The sequence below is a fragment of the Acipenser ruthenus genome, chromosome 1, assembly GCF_902713425.1.
Source record: "Acipenser ruthenus chromosome 1, fAciRut3.2 maternal haplotype, whole genome shotgun sequence".
NCBI lineage: Eukaryota > Metazoa > Chordata > Actinopteri > Acipenseriformes > Acipenseridae > Acipenser > Acipenser ruthenus.
In genome coordinates, this window is record NC_081189.1 from 81200572 (window position 1) to 81215879 (window position 15308).

Genomic DNA, 15308 nt, shown 5'->3' on the forward strand with positions numbered 1-15308 from the left:
TAAGCTAGGAACTGGTATCTAGGAATTAAGACCTGCTGCTTACCAGCTAATGTGAGTGGGCAGCATTATTTTTTTTTTTCACAGAAAGGGAAAAAATATTCATGTGTTCTGGCAGAGCAGCAGCAGCAGCAGCAGCAAGTCATTAAGTCAGACTGCACCATTTTTCTCCTTGTTTTCCCTGTGCTGAGGTGCAGCTGGAGAGCTTCCTTTCCTCCCCCACTCCCCCCTGTCTTTTCTGTGCGCGTGGCTCCTTCCTTGCTCTAGTCAGAGGACACAGGCTCCCTCTACTCTGGGTCCCAAAAGTCCTGTTTTTATTCAATCTGGGGGACGTGTGGTTTTAAGGATGGCTTTCTCCCAAACCTAAAGCTTTCCCTTCAACACCTGGTGTCTCTGCAGTTGTGAGGAGAATCAGTCAGTCTTCTGTATACCGGCTTCACCTGCATTTGTGGGCATTAGACAGCCCCCACCCCCTCCCTCCCCTTTCTGGTGCATCATTCACAGGAGATGGGATCTTCTACAAGAGGTTTGGTCTGCTGAATTTGAGGGGGAAAAGCGCCACTGTCGGTTTTGCAACTGTGAAAATCCTGGCTGTCGGCCAGTGCCCTTGGCAGAAGTCACCTGGATTGTATTGTTCCGCTTGCAAAGTGAATGTTCTGAAGTCCTCTGCTGCAGGACCATGGCTCACGCTGCTGCTCACATTAAAAAATCCAGGGAGCTTGAGCCGCCACCAGATTTAAAAAGCGAGAAAGCCAAGGAGAGGAGAAGGCGCTCCAGGGAGCGAGCTGAACGGAAACGCAAGGTATGAGAACCCCCTTCTAAACCTCTTTCTTCACCATCACCACCACTTTCAGCAACAGTACTACTGGCACTGGGAACAGATTTCCATTCCTTATTATCATTCAGCACCTTCATCAACATACATAATTTGTCATAATCATCTGCGCATTTTGACTCCTACGGTGTCCTTTATTTACCCGTGCCAACGGCTCCAATGGGGGGGGGGGGGGGGGGGCACCAAGATGGTCACTGGCATCGTGTTTCTTGTCTTCTAACCCAGGCATCTGCTTCATCCAAGGTCCGAAAAACGTACCAGTTCGTGCTGCACTGTCAAATGCAGAGACACATTCTTTACATGTTGCCCTTATCCTGTCCTCAAATGCTGCAAGTGGTGTCTTTAAGCTTGAGAATAACATAGAAACAACTGCAGATTTGCAAGTCAAGGATGGAAAAAGAAACAGCATTACTCTCATTCCCTTGCCATCTAGATCGGAGATTAACAATTCCATCCATTTCCTCCATGCAGTGCTTTTCTATGTCGACTTGTTCTGTGAAAATGCTGTTAACAAAAGCTTAAAAAACAAACCAACAGATGGCCTTGGTTTTAGTGATTGTAGTTAGTTTTTAATGCTCACATACTCCCTGGAATGAAAGTGTAGAAATACCATGTTAACAATAGTAAAGATGCTGGATCCTGCAATGAGATGCAATGTATGAGATGCAAACAGACCTAAAGATGTTTCTGTGAAGTATCATATAATTCATATAATTCAAACCACAGACGAGTAGAGTACACATGTAAGCTGTATGTGTAGTAAGATATTTTGTTGAAATACAAATTGTTGCAGTGTTGCCTGTGTGACGCATATTACTGTAAAAAAAAATAATGGTGCAGTTTACCTCAGATTACTAGGGGTTATGGCTTTGCATTTCTAAACCCTTTTGGAACATAAATGCATTCAAAAAGGCTTAATTTAAGGGCTCTGATGATGGTTACTACTTTAATAATGCCCTGGCAGACTGCTGGGAAGTCCAGTCAACAACAAGATGCAGTTACACTAAAGCTGCTACAATGACCTACAACCATGTTCAATTTTACAATAAAATACATATATTTAGAGTAATTCTTCCATAGTTAGTGGTCCATAGTTTAGCATGTGCACATCAAGCATACACATACGTTGTTGTCAGTTTTTTGGTTTTGTTTTAGTGTACATTTAGCTGGACTGAAATGATTTCAACAGTTATTTTCATCCATCCAAACAGTACAGTATTCGCTTAAAAAAAAAATGTTTCGCACAGGCACCAGTCCAACTAAATACTGCATTATTTATTTAGTTTTTTTAAATTATACTATGAGTATAGGAACAGTTTGAATAGATTTAATATAGATAGACGGGTAAACAACTGCATTTTATACTCCGTCATATTTTTTTAAAGATGCCAAGGTTACTTCCAAGCGAAAAACAGTGTGACTTCCAACAAACTGCACAATTGGAGATATGTACATGTTTGAAAAACCTATGACTTAAATGTACTCAGAAATTCTATTAAATTCCACTCCATGTAGTAGTTTAAGTTTATGATTAAATTGATCCAATTAGTGAGATTAATTATTCAGATCAAACTCAAAAGCTTTGTGTCTTAATAGAAATTGATTTTTGTGGTAAAAGTGAAATACTATTTTGTTATATACTTGCTGTAGATGTATGGCTTGTATTTATTGTCAACGTATACTGTTTGTTTATTTAGCAGACACCTTTATCCAAGGCGACTTACAGAGACTAGGGTGTGTGAACTATGCATCAGCTGCAGAGTCACTTACAACAACGTCTCACCCGAAAGAAGGAGCACAAGGAGGTTAAGTGACTTGCTCAGGGTCATACAATGAGTCAGTGGCTGAGGTGGGATTTAAACTGGGGACCTCCTGGTTATAAGCCCTTTTCTTTAACCACTGGACCACACAGCCTCCTATACTGTACATGTTAATGTATAACCTTAAAATTGTGTTTATGTAGTTTATGCAATCCAAAAAGTAGGTATTATTCCATGTTAAATGTTATTACTCTCTGTTTACTAAGGGCTTTAATAGCTCTAAATGCCTACAGCTACTTGGGGGAATGTAAACAAACCAGACAGCTGACAAGGACTGTTTTTATTTTTGATAAAGCAGTGAGCTCAGAATGCTAAACCATGGAAGAATGCAGTAAATTAGCCCCAAGGAATTACATTTCACTTTAAAGCTGAACATGATTGTAGGACACTGCATCTTTAAACGTGATAAGAAAAGCTTTAGAAAAGTACAGAAGATAATATACCTGTTTTGTTTATCCAAAATCTGTCAATAATCTGTTCATCTAGAAAAGTATTTTTTTATGAATATGCATCCATGGAAATGCAAGCTTGTCAATATTGTATATGTACTTCTACTTGAAATCAGCATATTTGATGTATTCATCCCCTAAATCTGCTTATCTTAAAAGAAGTCATGGCATTTCTATCAGAACATTTCCATTCACTGTACACCCGTATACCCAAAAAACAGCATTTTAACTTGTTTTGTAGGATTCTCCCTCTTTTATTTTATATTTAAAATTATTTTTAGTTTCCAATTAAATTATTTTGTTTCCAACCATATTTTTCTAATGTATTTTTACTAAAGCTGCAAGTTATCCATACTCCTTGGTGGTAGGACTTTTGAAAAAGGAAGTTTTCTGTTTATTGCAAAGAAGGGAACTTACTGAAATCATTATATTTTGTATCTTGCTCTTAATTGTACTGTAATTCTTGGTATGTATTTTTTGTATACAACTGTAAGTCGCCCTGGGTAAGGGAGTGTGAATAATAATAATAATAATAATAATAATAATAATAATAATAATAATAATAATAATAATAATAATAATAATAGGGATTGATATCTAGAATGCCTGTTGTTAAATGAAGATTTAGAGTTACAGAGCTCAGAAAGAGACTATCGTAATTATTGTATAATCATCATAATTCTATAAAACACAATGTAGTATAATCACTCACTCCTGCAAGCTGCAGTCATTACTCTCAGAATATGTTTCTTTCTGCAGATCGTGTGTATTGCTGCTATAACGTAATAAGCGTGAGAGGCAGGTGCGAGGTAGGGATTATGTAGATGACATTTATCTTCAGCCATAGCAAAACAACTCACTAATGGTGCTCTGTTATCAGGTAAATATTGTTACTTCAGGATAAATCATAAAAAGGCCAGGTGTGAAAAAGCATGAAATTAGATACGGTCCATTGTTTTCTGGCCTTTTTTTCTGTCCTTACAGTAGACACACGCAACTAAAGGTTTTATAGGCCCCTTGTTACCTTAAATGGACGGTACAAAGGTACAGAAGAGTTAGACTCACTGTTTTTCCACTTGTGCTGTACACAGGTTTTCTGTGTGTTTTAGTTGCACACATGCTTTTATTTGAATACCAAGCTGTCATATTGGGATACTGCACCAATTCCCATCATCTGCCAGTTTAAAGACAGGTTACAGATTGCAAATACACCACTAAAAGGATGCTTTCTGTCTGTCTGTCTTTCTCACTCTGCATCTTATAAGTAAGTCATGGAGGTAATTGTCACAAGGGGTAAACTGTGATGTACTGTAAGGTTTGTGGAAAACTTTGACCTCCAGATGAAGGATACATAATTCCAGCCTAATCCTCTCTTTGTGACATTCTGATGATAGGGGCACAACCGAGGGTATGGAAAAACTAACTGTACTGTTATCAGCTAGTATATCCCATGTCTTCATTACCTGTATTTAGGCTGTATAACTTTACACTATCTAGTATCTACATTTAAAGATTGAAAATAATTATGTAACCATGTTGTTAGTAAAGTTACCTGATCGGATTATGTCAACTAAATGAAAAACTACAGTCAGAGAAGCCACATAAGTCAAAGGCTTTGTTAACATGCAAAAATATAAATGAAGCCCCTTTCACAATGGCATACTCTACGCAGGTCACGACCTGGTGTAATGTGGATCAGCTAAGCATTTTTATCAACCTAGGGTGACAGAAGCAAGTACAGAATGGAAGCCCTGGAAGCAGCAATGTTTACATGACTGCACTTTCACCTATTTTTTATCTTTCTCTGCACAGCCTCTCGCAAATTGTTTGAAAGATGTGCTTGTTACGGGCGCTTCCATCTAAGCTTCTCTTGATTGAATCGTCGGCCCAAATGTTTCTTAATCGCTCCACGTCATCCCTGTAGCAATCTAGCTCATGGTGTGTCTCAATCAACAGAAATGGCTCTCAAGTTCCTTGCGGAAGTTAAACCTTCACGCAGGAGTGGCTGTTTGTTAATTCCTCCGATTACAAGTGGCATCATGCATTTTTAGCTAGGGTCGACCCGGGTACGTGGTTTCACACTACACAGGATTTTGACCCAGCTAGCCAGAACCCGGGTCAGGACCCAGGTAGGAGCGTCAGTGTGACAGGGGCTTAAGTCTCACCTTTTTGTCACACTATTTTAGTAGTACCTTTTGGTTTTAAATGTAGCTTTTTTTTAGAAAAACATTATAATAATATTAAAATGTAGGAGGGTATAGTTTCTGTCAGTGTTCCAATTTGGCCTTGTGCAACTACTAATATCATGCAGCTTTCTTAAACTGGGTTTATAAGAAGTTTTTAAGTTATATTTTCCAAATGCTGGCAGTAAATCTACAATAAGCTAACTTACTATTAATAATAATAATAATAATAATAATAATAATAATAATAAATGCCTGAATCCTAATTACGCAGGGACAGTGCAAGGCTTTTGCCAGTAGAATGTGGTTATATATTTGTTATTGGGGATCCTGTATACCAGTGGCCCATACAAGCCCCATATCTGTCATTTTGAACACGTTTCACAATAATTTAGACGACCACATGAATTCCCAGCTATGCGAATTTAATAGTTTTTGGGGTACAACCATTACTTTTTTTGTTCTTAGTCAGTACCCATGATAGATGCTACTTAAGACTAGCGTAACTGCGACTTACTTACTGCTAAGGTACAGAAAACTCTAAGTTAAAGTAATCAGCTATCCTATCACTAAACATGAAAATAACAAAAGTATTAAGGATAGAACATATCTTATGTGCTTTGCAAAGGGATTATTTATTTTTTCCAAAGGGATGTGTTTTTGATTTTATAGTAGCTTCAGTATTTACAAATTATAAAGCACTGTCATTTTAGCAGCCACCTGCAAACATCTCTAAATCCCCTTGTGTCAGGGTGTGAGTGACGTGAGTAGAAGGGAATGTCCAAACAACAGTTCAATTATCCAAGAACGTCTGTATTTTATTAACTATAAAGTATACAGTCTGCCCCTCTACCAGGTATAGGAGAGTGAAATACAGCGGATTACAGTCCCAAATAATAACACACAATTAATCTCATTCCACCAATTCCTCCTTTGTGCACATGAAAGTGCTTCGGGGTTGGCTGTGCGTGTCTGTGCTGTGCAGGGGTAGTTGTGCTCCAGGGTGTGTGTGCTGGCTCTGGGGCTGCAGCTCCCAAGCCGCTACTCGTCTGTAATACAAAACAATAACAAAACACAGTGTGCCGGTGCGTTAGTACTTTAAGCGTAAGGTCCTGTACTCATGTAGCTGTGTCCCCTTTGTACTGCCAAACTCCCCCCTGAGAGGCCGGTGCCACGCTCTATCCAATCGTTGCATGCCCCACCGCTGATCACAATGGATTTTTTTAGCAGTCTTGCAACTATGTTCTTTTTGCAACTATGTTCTTTTTCATGCTTTGAAGCCAGTGCTTCAGAGCATTAAATCAGTTGTACTCTGCTGCTCTTAGGTTGCGTGTTATAATTTATATATAGGGTTTTATTAGCTGTGTCGCAGCTTACGTGGAGCATGTTGTAGAAATGCTCTTGTATTCAACACCTGCTGCTGTGTGCACTATGCTGCAGTCTTTGGGCTGCAGGGAATGGAAATGAAAAAGCTATTGGGGCACCCAATACTGAAAGTCACTTGTTTTTACAATTGAGCAAATTGATATATATTTAAAGATGTAATGTCCCATTTTCCAAAAGGGGAAAACAGTTCTAATGAATGCATAAATATGAAATGTCAGAGGATTTATTTGGCTGTATTAGGTACTGCACAATGCCTGGAGGTTTCCTTTTAACACACTCTGCAATACAGATTGCTATTCAGCATCAAACACAGATGGGTGCAATTTTTGTATTTCTGAGTTGCATTTTTAAATTTAAGCTGGGTTGTGTTTAGTCTAAAACATTTCCAGATTTTAACTTACGACTAACCAGATTGAAAAAGACAAGCTACTTTTACAATTCAAATTCAAAATACATAAGACAATGAGCCTTCATATGCTTCATCTGGGTGTGGCTTTATTCGACTGTTAATCTATAGTATGCAAACCAGCTTGCCCTTATTAAGCTATTTGCTCAGTTTACCAGAGGATATTGCAGATTTACATTTTTAGTTCCTTTCATAGTGAGAAAGTCTGAATTTTACTGCTTTTATTGTGTATGTTAAAGGGTCTCTGTTTTCTTGTAGTGCAGAACACTGGGACTGCTGCATGAAATGCATAAATAATGAAAGGAAGGATCCTTTGCAGAGCACAGCTGAATGTCTGAGTGCAGACAGCCAATTGAATCTCAGGTTTGGAGATAGCGTGATGAACACCCAATGCAAACTTGAAAAAAAAAGTGAAGCACAAACCCAAATCCCTCAGCTAGAACAGACCGAACAGATAGGTTAGGATATTATGGACTAAGGAAACAAAATATTGAAAAGAATGCATATCTCATTGGTCACAGACGATGCTGTTTCTAACACTTCTGTAAATTACACCTTACAAGAACCACGCTCACCAAAATATGTTATCTGTACCAATGACTATAGTAACACAACGGCAAGTACAATGATGAGCTACTGTTTGAATGATGCAGCAGAGGTAACATTTTTTTATATATTTTTTTTTTATCACAATGGTATGAACCAATACATACTGGGAGTTACAGTACCACAGTGCCATGATCTCACACAAACTTATAATTAGTTAATGAACGATCTGAAATGATCAATACTAAAGATAAATACTAATGATTGATAATAAAATAATAATCGATTATTGCTACCCAAACAAGGCACTACAGGAAAGGAACTGGTGCACTTGGTTAAAATTTAAGACAACCACATGTTAAAATGATGTCAAAAATACAAAACGTTCAAAAACAAGCACAAATACACCCAAATACCCCCTCTGATATTTCAGACCTATGCTTTGAAATGTGGTGTATGTGCATAGTTTTAATACTAGTAACTGGAGCGAACACCTATACTGCTCTGTGTTTGGCAAAAAATATGCTGCAGTACAGGTTGTAAAATGGAATGCATCATTGGTTAGTTTTCATTTGTTTGTCAGATAATATTGATTTTGTTTCATCATGAGAAACATTGCCCCTTTCAAATTTCCTAAATGATTTTCAATCTTACTCTATCCTTTATATGTATTGGGTAGGTTACAGGTCACAACTGAAATATCATAATGGATGTTGGTCAGTGGAAATAATGTATTTTACGGTATATACTATATCAGCTTTTAAAAAAAAATGATCTTCAGAGGTTCAAATGCAGTTGGAACCTCCAGATATTAGATCATTCAGTCCTGGTGTACTGATGTCATTATGCTGGAACCCCCTTGTAAAACACATTATGAATCACATTGCATGGCTAGCTGTGGTTCTTGTGACCTCTGCTACCTCCTCTGTGACCCCAGGGTCTTGGACACAGTATACAAAGGTAACATTTTTGTAGAATTAGAAAATGACAAATTGATGACAGCTTGCCCTCCAGCACTCTTAAACATTCAACATGCTTCATCAGTTTTGTTCTTTATTTAAGCCAAGGGCATAGTGTATGAGTAGGGTGTAAACCTTTATTTAGTTATCATATTTTAACAATACATTATGTACCTGCTTCCAGAATAATTTTTACCAGAATATAATATCATTCCTTATCTATTAATCATGTATTTAATTAATAGCAAAAATAGATATTGTGACCTGATTTTTTGTTTTATATTAGTAATCTCCATAATGTCTCACAAAAAGAAAACTATTAAATAAAGAAAACGAACCAGTAAATTGACAAGACTGTGCAAGTCTCTACATTATAGTACATCTTTACATACACGTTTTAGTGTTCTTACATGTTCGGTCAGGAATTTGTCATTCTACTATCAAGCTGACACTGAATAGTGTTTTGTGGCTGAGCTTAAGGCTTTAGAATGACATAGTATAATTATTGCAAAGTTATTAGGCTGAAGATTGGAGTCACTTCTCCCAAAGGTAATTAAGCCAGATCAAACTGGCTTTATTAAGGGGAGGTATGCCTCTGATAATATCCATCGGCTACTGAATATCATTGATCATATAAACAAGCATAAAAAAGCTGCAATGATTGTGTCGCTAGAAGCTAAAAAGGCCTTTGATAGGGTAGAGTGGGGATTTCTTTCCTCAGTGCTTGAAAAAGTTAATCTAGGACCTCATTTTATAAAATGGATTAAATCAATGTACTCTTGCCCACAGGCTTAAATACAAATACTTACTAATGGTATTTTATTTTATTTTTAATGGTTTCCCTTAGTAGAGGCACACGACAAGGGTGTCCCTTGTCCCCACTCCTCTTTGCCTTGGCAGTAGAACCCCTTGCAGAATCCATTAGATCTTCTGCATCAATTGATGGTATTCTAGCAGGTAACATTGAACACAAAATATCATTTTATGCCGATGATAGTCTCTTATATTTAACAAACCCTGAAAAATCTACCCCCGGTGTTCTTGGTGCAGTTGATCAGTATAGCATTTTTCCGGGCTATAAAATAAACTTCACCAAATCTAATGCCTGTTTAAGGCAAATTATTCCCCTTAAGTGAAAAAAATGTAAAAATCTGGACCCACCTACCAATCTCTCTTATGGTTTGAATTAATGTGATCAGGATGAACTTTTATTTGAAAACACCGCCTGCTGCCCAATTTTATTATTTTGGCTGTTTTGTCTTTTAGCCCACCGAGGGCGCTGTTGGCTGTGGCCTGAGTATCGACAACAGTACACAGGACCACAGGAATACCAACACTGGTAAACAGGAGAAATCCTCGCGCACTCACAGGTGCTCAGAATAATAATGAAAACAAAAGGAAAAATGAAAAGGGAAAATAAAACACAGTAATAAAACTACTATAAAACACAGTAATAAAGGTGCTGCTTATGCAGTGCTCCCACTGCCGCTAAGCCGGTCAGTACGGGCCTCCGACCTATGCTCAGCTATTTCTATACACTGGGGGTGGCCAGAGTTCCCTGTATACCTACACACGTCCCCTCAGGTACGTAATTATTTCTTTTACTTTGTAAATTATTTTAAGGCAGGCTGTCTCCCTCAGCCGGGCTTGCCTGGTCCTTGTTTTACACTGGCGTCTTCTGCCAGCGTCACTATATTTCCGAACACGGCCACCCAAAATGCCTCTCAGCCACTCAGAGAGAGAGGGAAAGCCAACACACCGCCAACTCTTCCCCACCTCTCCGTGTCATGGCCATGACTGACAGGCGGATCTTACGAGACTGCTGCCCTCTACCTGCAGTACAACGCGTGTGCCAGATAGTCAGCACAGATCTCCCCGTTACAGACATGTTAACATTTTTAGCAAAAAAAAATCCATCCTTTTATTGTGGAATTCAGATACAGCTCCCTCTCTTAAACTATGGATTTCTCAGGCGTTAAATATTTTACCTTTAGAAAAACTAACATATGATTCGGGCTTCTAGTTTTTGTTTTTTATTTTCCATTTCTCTCCCTCCCTTTAAACCTCAATTAATAGTTGTTAAGCCTTAACTGAATACCAGATTGTTTAAATTAGCAACGCATTACTAGAAACTAACGCAATGGAAATTAATAAGATGAATTTGGCGATTAGAGCCAGAACGAAATGCAGGTTTAAATCGTATCAGTTAAGACCAATGCACGTTGTTTGTTAACTCAATCAAGATATGAGGGTAAAAAGAAACAACTTCCTTTGGTAATTAATGTTTGATTAAGAAAGTGAATCGACTCAAAATATGTTTAAAGGGACATCACGTGATCAAAAATAAAACCCCAAAACTAGAAGCCCTACATATGATTCTACGTTGTGGAGTATATGGTCTCTATTGTGGGATTATATTGAGAGTGGGGGGGGGACAGCCTTCAGCACCTGATAATTAAAGACACCTTGACTTCCGTGTATTGTGCTTTCCGTTTATTTGTGTTTACCATTATTTATCCCATGCAGGAGTGTTTATGCTCCTCTTGGTCTTTTTGTTAAATTAAGTGCTTTTTTTATTTAATTAATTAAATTAATTAATTAATTAATTAATTAATTAATTAAATTATTATTATTGATCTATTATTGTATTTTATGTATATGCTTTTTTTGTTATTTTATATCCTTTTGTAGTAAAAAAATGAAAAATGACATAGTATGTGTTGATAATATAAAATGTAATCTTACAAATATTAAAAAATAACAAACAAACAAACAAAAGTCCCCCTCAAAACTCTCTGTAATTGTTGTAACTGAAATCCCACCCTACCAAACCAACAGCTTTTACCAGTTCAATGACAGTTGATTGCTATTTGAGGCTGTCTTTGTGGGCTGCTTTGCTGAGGTACAGGTATATTACCCCTCAAAATTTATGTTTCAGTAACCTGCAACTTATTCATTGAGTTGATGTGACTACTTATAATAGCAGAAGGTGAGCCAAACCAAACAAACATGATTCTGATACTGCGCCAAAGATATAGGTTTCAAATTACAATATATACTAAACAAAACAGACAGTTTGGGAATTTATCTTGGTGCTTATGATCTAATAAAATGTTTTGCCAAAGTACAAACAGATGTCAGTATGTTACAGTTGGGTACCTGCACTTTTTCTATAAGACACATGTAAAATAATAGTTAAACACCAATTACTTTCTTACTGTACATCTGTGGTACTGTTCTTTACTATAAAAAGGCAAAGAGGCGCAACACCATTAAATAGACAAAAGAGTAAGGGAAAGAGGAGCATATGATAAGAGTAAAGAGTTAGTCAAGGTTTTCTTTTCCATTTGCATTGCAAATGCATAAAGCATGCAGACATGGCAAGGCGGGTCTCTGTCTGTGGATGTGTCAAACTTATCATAAAAAGATATAAAACCCTGCTCTTGGTCCTGCAGAAGGAGCATTCTTTATTAACCCCCTTCCCTGCTGTGTATCATACTGGAGGAAGATGCAATTAGTCAGTCCTGAGCAGTTATGAATTTTATATGATTGTAATGCCATTTTCATTTTCGGCTAAAGTTGTACACATCTTCTTTAAAACCATTGCTTTTGTGCCTGTTTTGAAGAAACTACCTCCAAAAATCCAATCATCATTAAAAAGTGTCTTGATTATATACTGTAAAGGTAATATTTAAAATAAATGTGTTTCTTGGGCAACAAAAACTATTCCTGAAATAAATTGGTAGCTTATGGTACGTGAGTCCATTATTCTGCGTGTAAAACAAATAAACATGCAGTAGAAGGACCCTATTGATAACAAAGCTAGTATATTTTGTATTACTATAAATTACTTTAACATTGGATGGTTTTCAATAACAGAAGAAAAGAATGCTGGCTATGGTATTTTGGTACAGTATTTTGTTTTGCTGTCACTACCTTGTTTTGGCAATTGGACCTCTACCGTCCTTGATGACAGGCTGACTCTCCCCTGACTATGATTGGCACCTAAATGAGTTCATCTTTCAGTATGCAGACGCTGTACCACACATACAGGGCTAAAAAAAGGAAGGCTTTTGAAGTGCTACAAAATAAGGATGGTCATGAACTCTCAAGTTTCTATTGCATACTGTCTGACACGGAATTCAATTACTGAATAATGTGCTGTGAGGCCTAATGAAGAATGTTGTGCCACGGGGTTCATCACAGATTACAGGCATTTGTGTTGTACTCAAAAGCAGAGCATTACTGGTAAGAATTCGTTTTAGCAAAGGGAAATTGAAATGAAATCTTCGTTACATTACAGTAAATACTTATTTATTTGATTCTTTGCTAACTCTGTGTATCGAGGAATGAAGCAACTATATCTTTTTTCTTTTTCAAAATCATACTTTATAAAAATGTTTAACAAACCATCAGAAGAAAGTGTTGTAGTAAAACTTGTAAAAAAAAGCTGCATTAGCTGTAAGGTACTCTATCACAAAAAGGTTGCTTTCTTTTAGTAGGGCTTTCATATGTATTATTTCAATTAGACCCTAAAATGTATTTTGACTATAGCAGGTTTAAAACTAGATCTACTGTATCAATAGCCAGCTGGTGGGTTTAACACAGTCTGTAACTGTGCCTGTTGCATTTCCCAACCATTATGATGCCGCTTACACAGTTTCAGATTGATTCAACAAGGCACTGGTAAGTTATAGTGTCACAAGAAACACCCGAACATTCAAACAAAAACAAAAATCTAATAAAAAAAATTAAAAAAAGCAAAAACTCTGTTCATAGACTACCATCAGATCAGATTTGCTGAAGCTACGGTTCTGTAGGAAAACTTATATATATATTATATATGTACGTGTACAATAGGATTATAATACATATATAGTCAAAAATGTTCAGCAAATAATACAAGAATATTACACAGCGCTTTCTTTTTTTATTTAATAATTTGTGTAACGCTATGTGTGAGTTTTTGTTTTGTTTCCTGTGCTTTTTTTATTTTTTTATTTTTTTTTTGGGTGTCCAAATGAGGCAGGCTGCACTTGCGGTGCTTCAACACATCCTAAAAAGTTAGTGGAAACCCAGTTTAAGAAAACTGTACGATATCAAAAGTCAAGCAAGACCAAATTGGAACTCAGGCACAAACATTTAAATATACCGTACTGTATTTTAATATTAATTAGGTTATTATCATTTGGAAGGAGAATTTCTCTGGCTAAAAGAAAACTACATGGAAACACACACTACCCGAAAGGTTTTACCACAATAGCGTGACAAAAAGGTGAGACTTATTTTTCCTTTTTCATGGAAACTTGGCCACTAATGCTGTATACACAGTTGTCATGACAACATCTCTGGGGTTTCAGAAATATCTGAAGTAATGGCTTTAATGAAAGGTAAATGGTATTATGCTTTTTTTAAAGTAAGTTATTATATGCACATTTGTGTTCTGGGGGTTATTCAGATTATTAGAAGTAATAGGTTTAATGACTTAAGTTTTTTTTTTTTTTTTTTTTTGTCTTGGTTAAATTAATAAAACTAAACTTAACTAATAAATTGAAATTCATTCTGGCTCTCCAACCTTGAAAAAAATTGCTGAATGACTGTGTTCACAGTTTTTTGCTGTTTTTGTTTGGTATGGTATGTGTGTAATAGTTTTGTGTTACTTAGAGTTGTACCCAATCAACACATGACAGGCTTTAGGTATTATTGTTTTTCCTTTTTTGTATTTATTGTATACATGAATGAATAGGGTGGTGTGGTGGGTTATGGGAGGAAGTGATGTGATACAGAAGTGATGGAGACAGGAAGCACGTAGTTGGGGTTGGTTTTTTTATTTATAACTCCCACAAGAAACTGCCTCTGTTACCAGCTATGGTAAGCAGAGGCTTGAAATGAAAAACAAATAGTCCAAACAAAAGAAAAACACTGCCACAGGGTTTTCCAATGATCCACAACAAGCAGGTGGCTTGGGCTCCCTCTTCAACACAACAGGACAAGTAATTCCTGCAGCTTCCCAGGATCTCAGGGAAAATCCAGACTCGAAGGCAGCCGGTCTGGGAATCCTCAGTCTGAATATACGTAAAACAAACAAAAGAACAAAACTCACAGAGCTCACGCAGCACAACTGTCTCAGTCCAGGATAGGGAGACCAAATGGCAGAACCCCACAGCCTAAATAGTGCCGAGCCCTGCCCCTACAATCAGTGCACTGCCCCACCTCAGCCAATCGTCGAGCGCAGCACAGCTGATTGCAATAATGGGGCTCAACCATGAGGTCCTGCCCCAAGTTAAGATGGCTGCCCCCACTGTGGCTTCTGCCCCAACCATGACTCAGCCATTCTCCTGTGTCTCGGTCCTTCCTGCACAGCGCTGCCAGTAGTCGGGAGGGCAAATTACAAGAGGGACTCCTTTCACTCCTGTCACAGGTGGTAATACATTTAAATACAAAAACAGATTAAAAACCTAAAACCTGTGTGTTTTTATGATGTAAAGCAAAAACGGTGTCATTCCATCTGTTCCAGTGTTGCTCTTGCATTGTGACTGATCAATGGGAACAGCCTCTGTTTTGAGGAGAGTTTATTTGCGTCAGGAATTGTTGAAACCAGATTTAGTTCACTAGAATGACTGCTCCATCGTCTGCTAGACTATTATGACATCCCAGGCTCGAAATCCCAAATTCTGTAGCTGATGATAAACACTCCCCACACGCAGATATCTTTCTGTTAGTTCCT

The 15308-nt window shown here is 37.4% G+C and overlaps 1 protein-coding gene across 1 annotated transcript in view; it reads left to right on the plus strand.

Annotated features, from left to right (window-relative positions):
• The first annotated feature begins 264 nt into the window (after positions 1-264).
• The window catches only part of LOC117421068 (ankyrin-2-like), a 137687-nt gene continuing 122643 nt past the window's right edge, over positions 265-15308 (plus strand). Inside the window, 1 exon segment of the mRNA XM_059030808.1 lies at positions 265-799. Within this exon segment, the coding sequence (XP_058886791.1) occupies positions 677-799 (123 nt within the window). The 5' untranslated portion in view covers positions 265-676.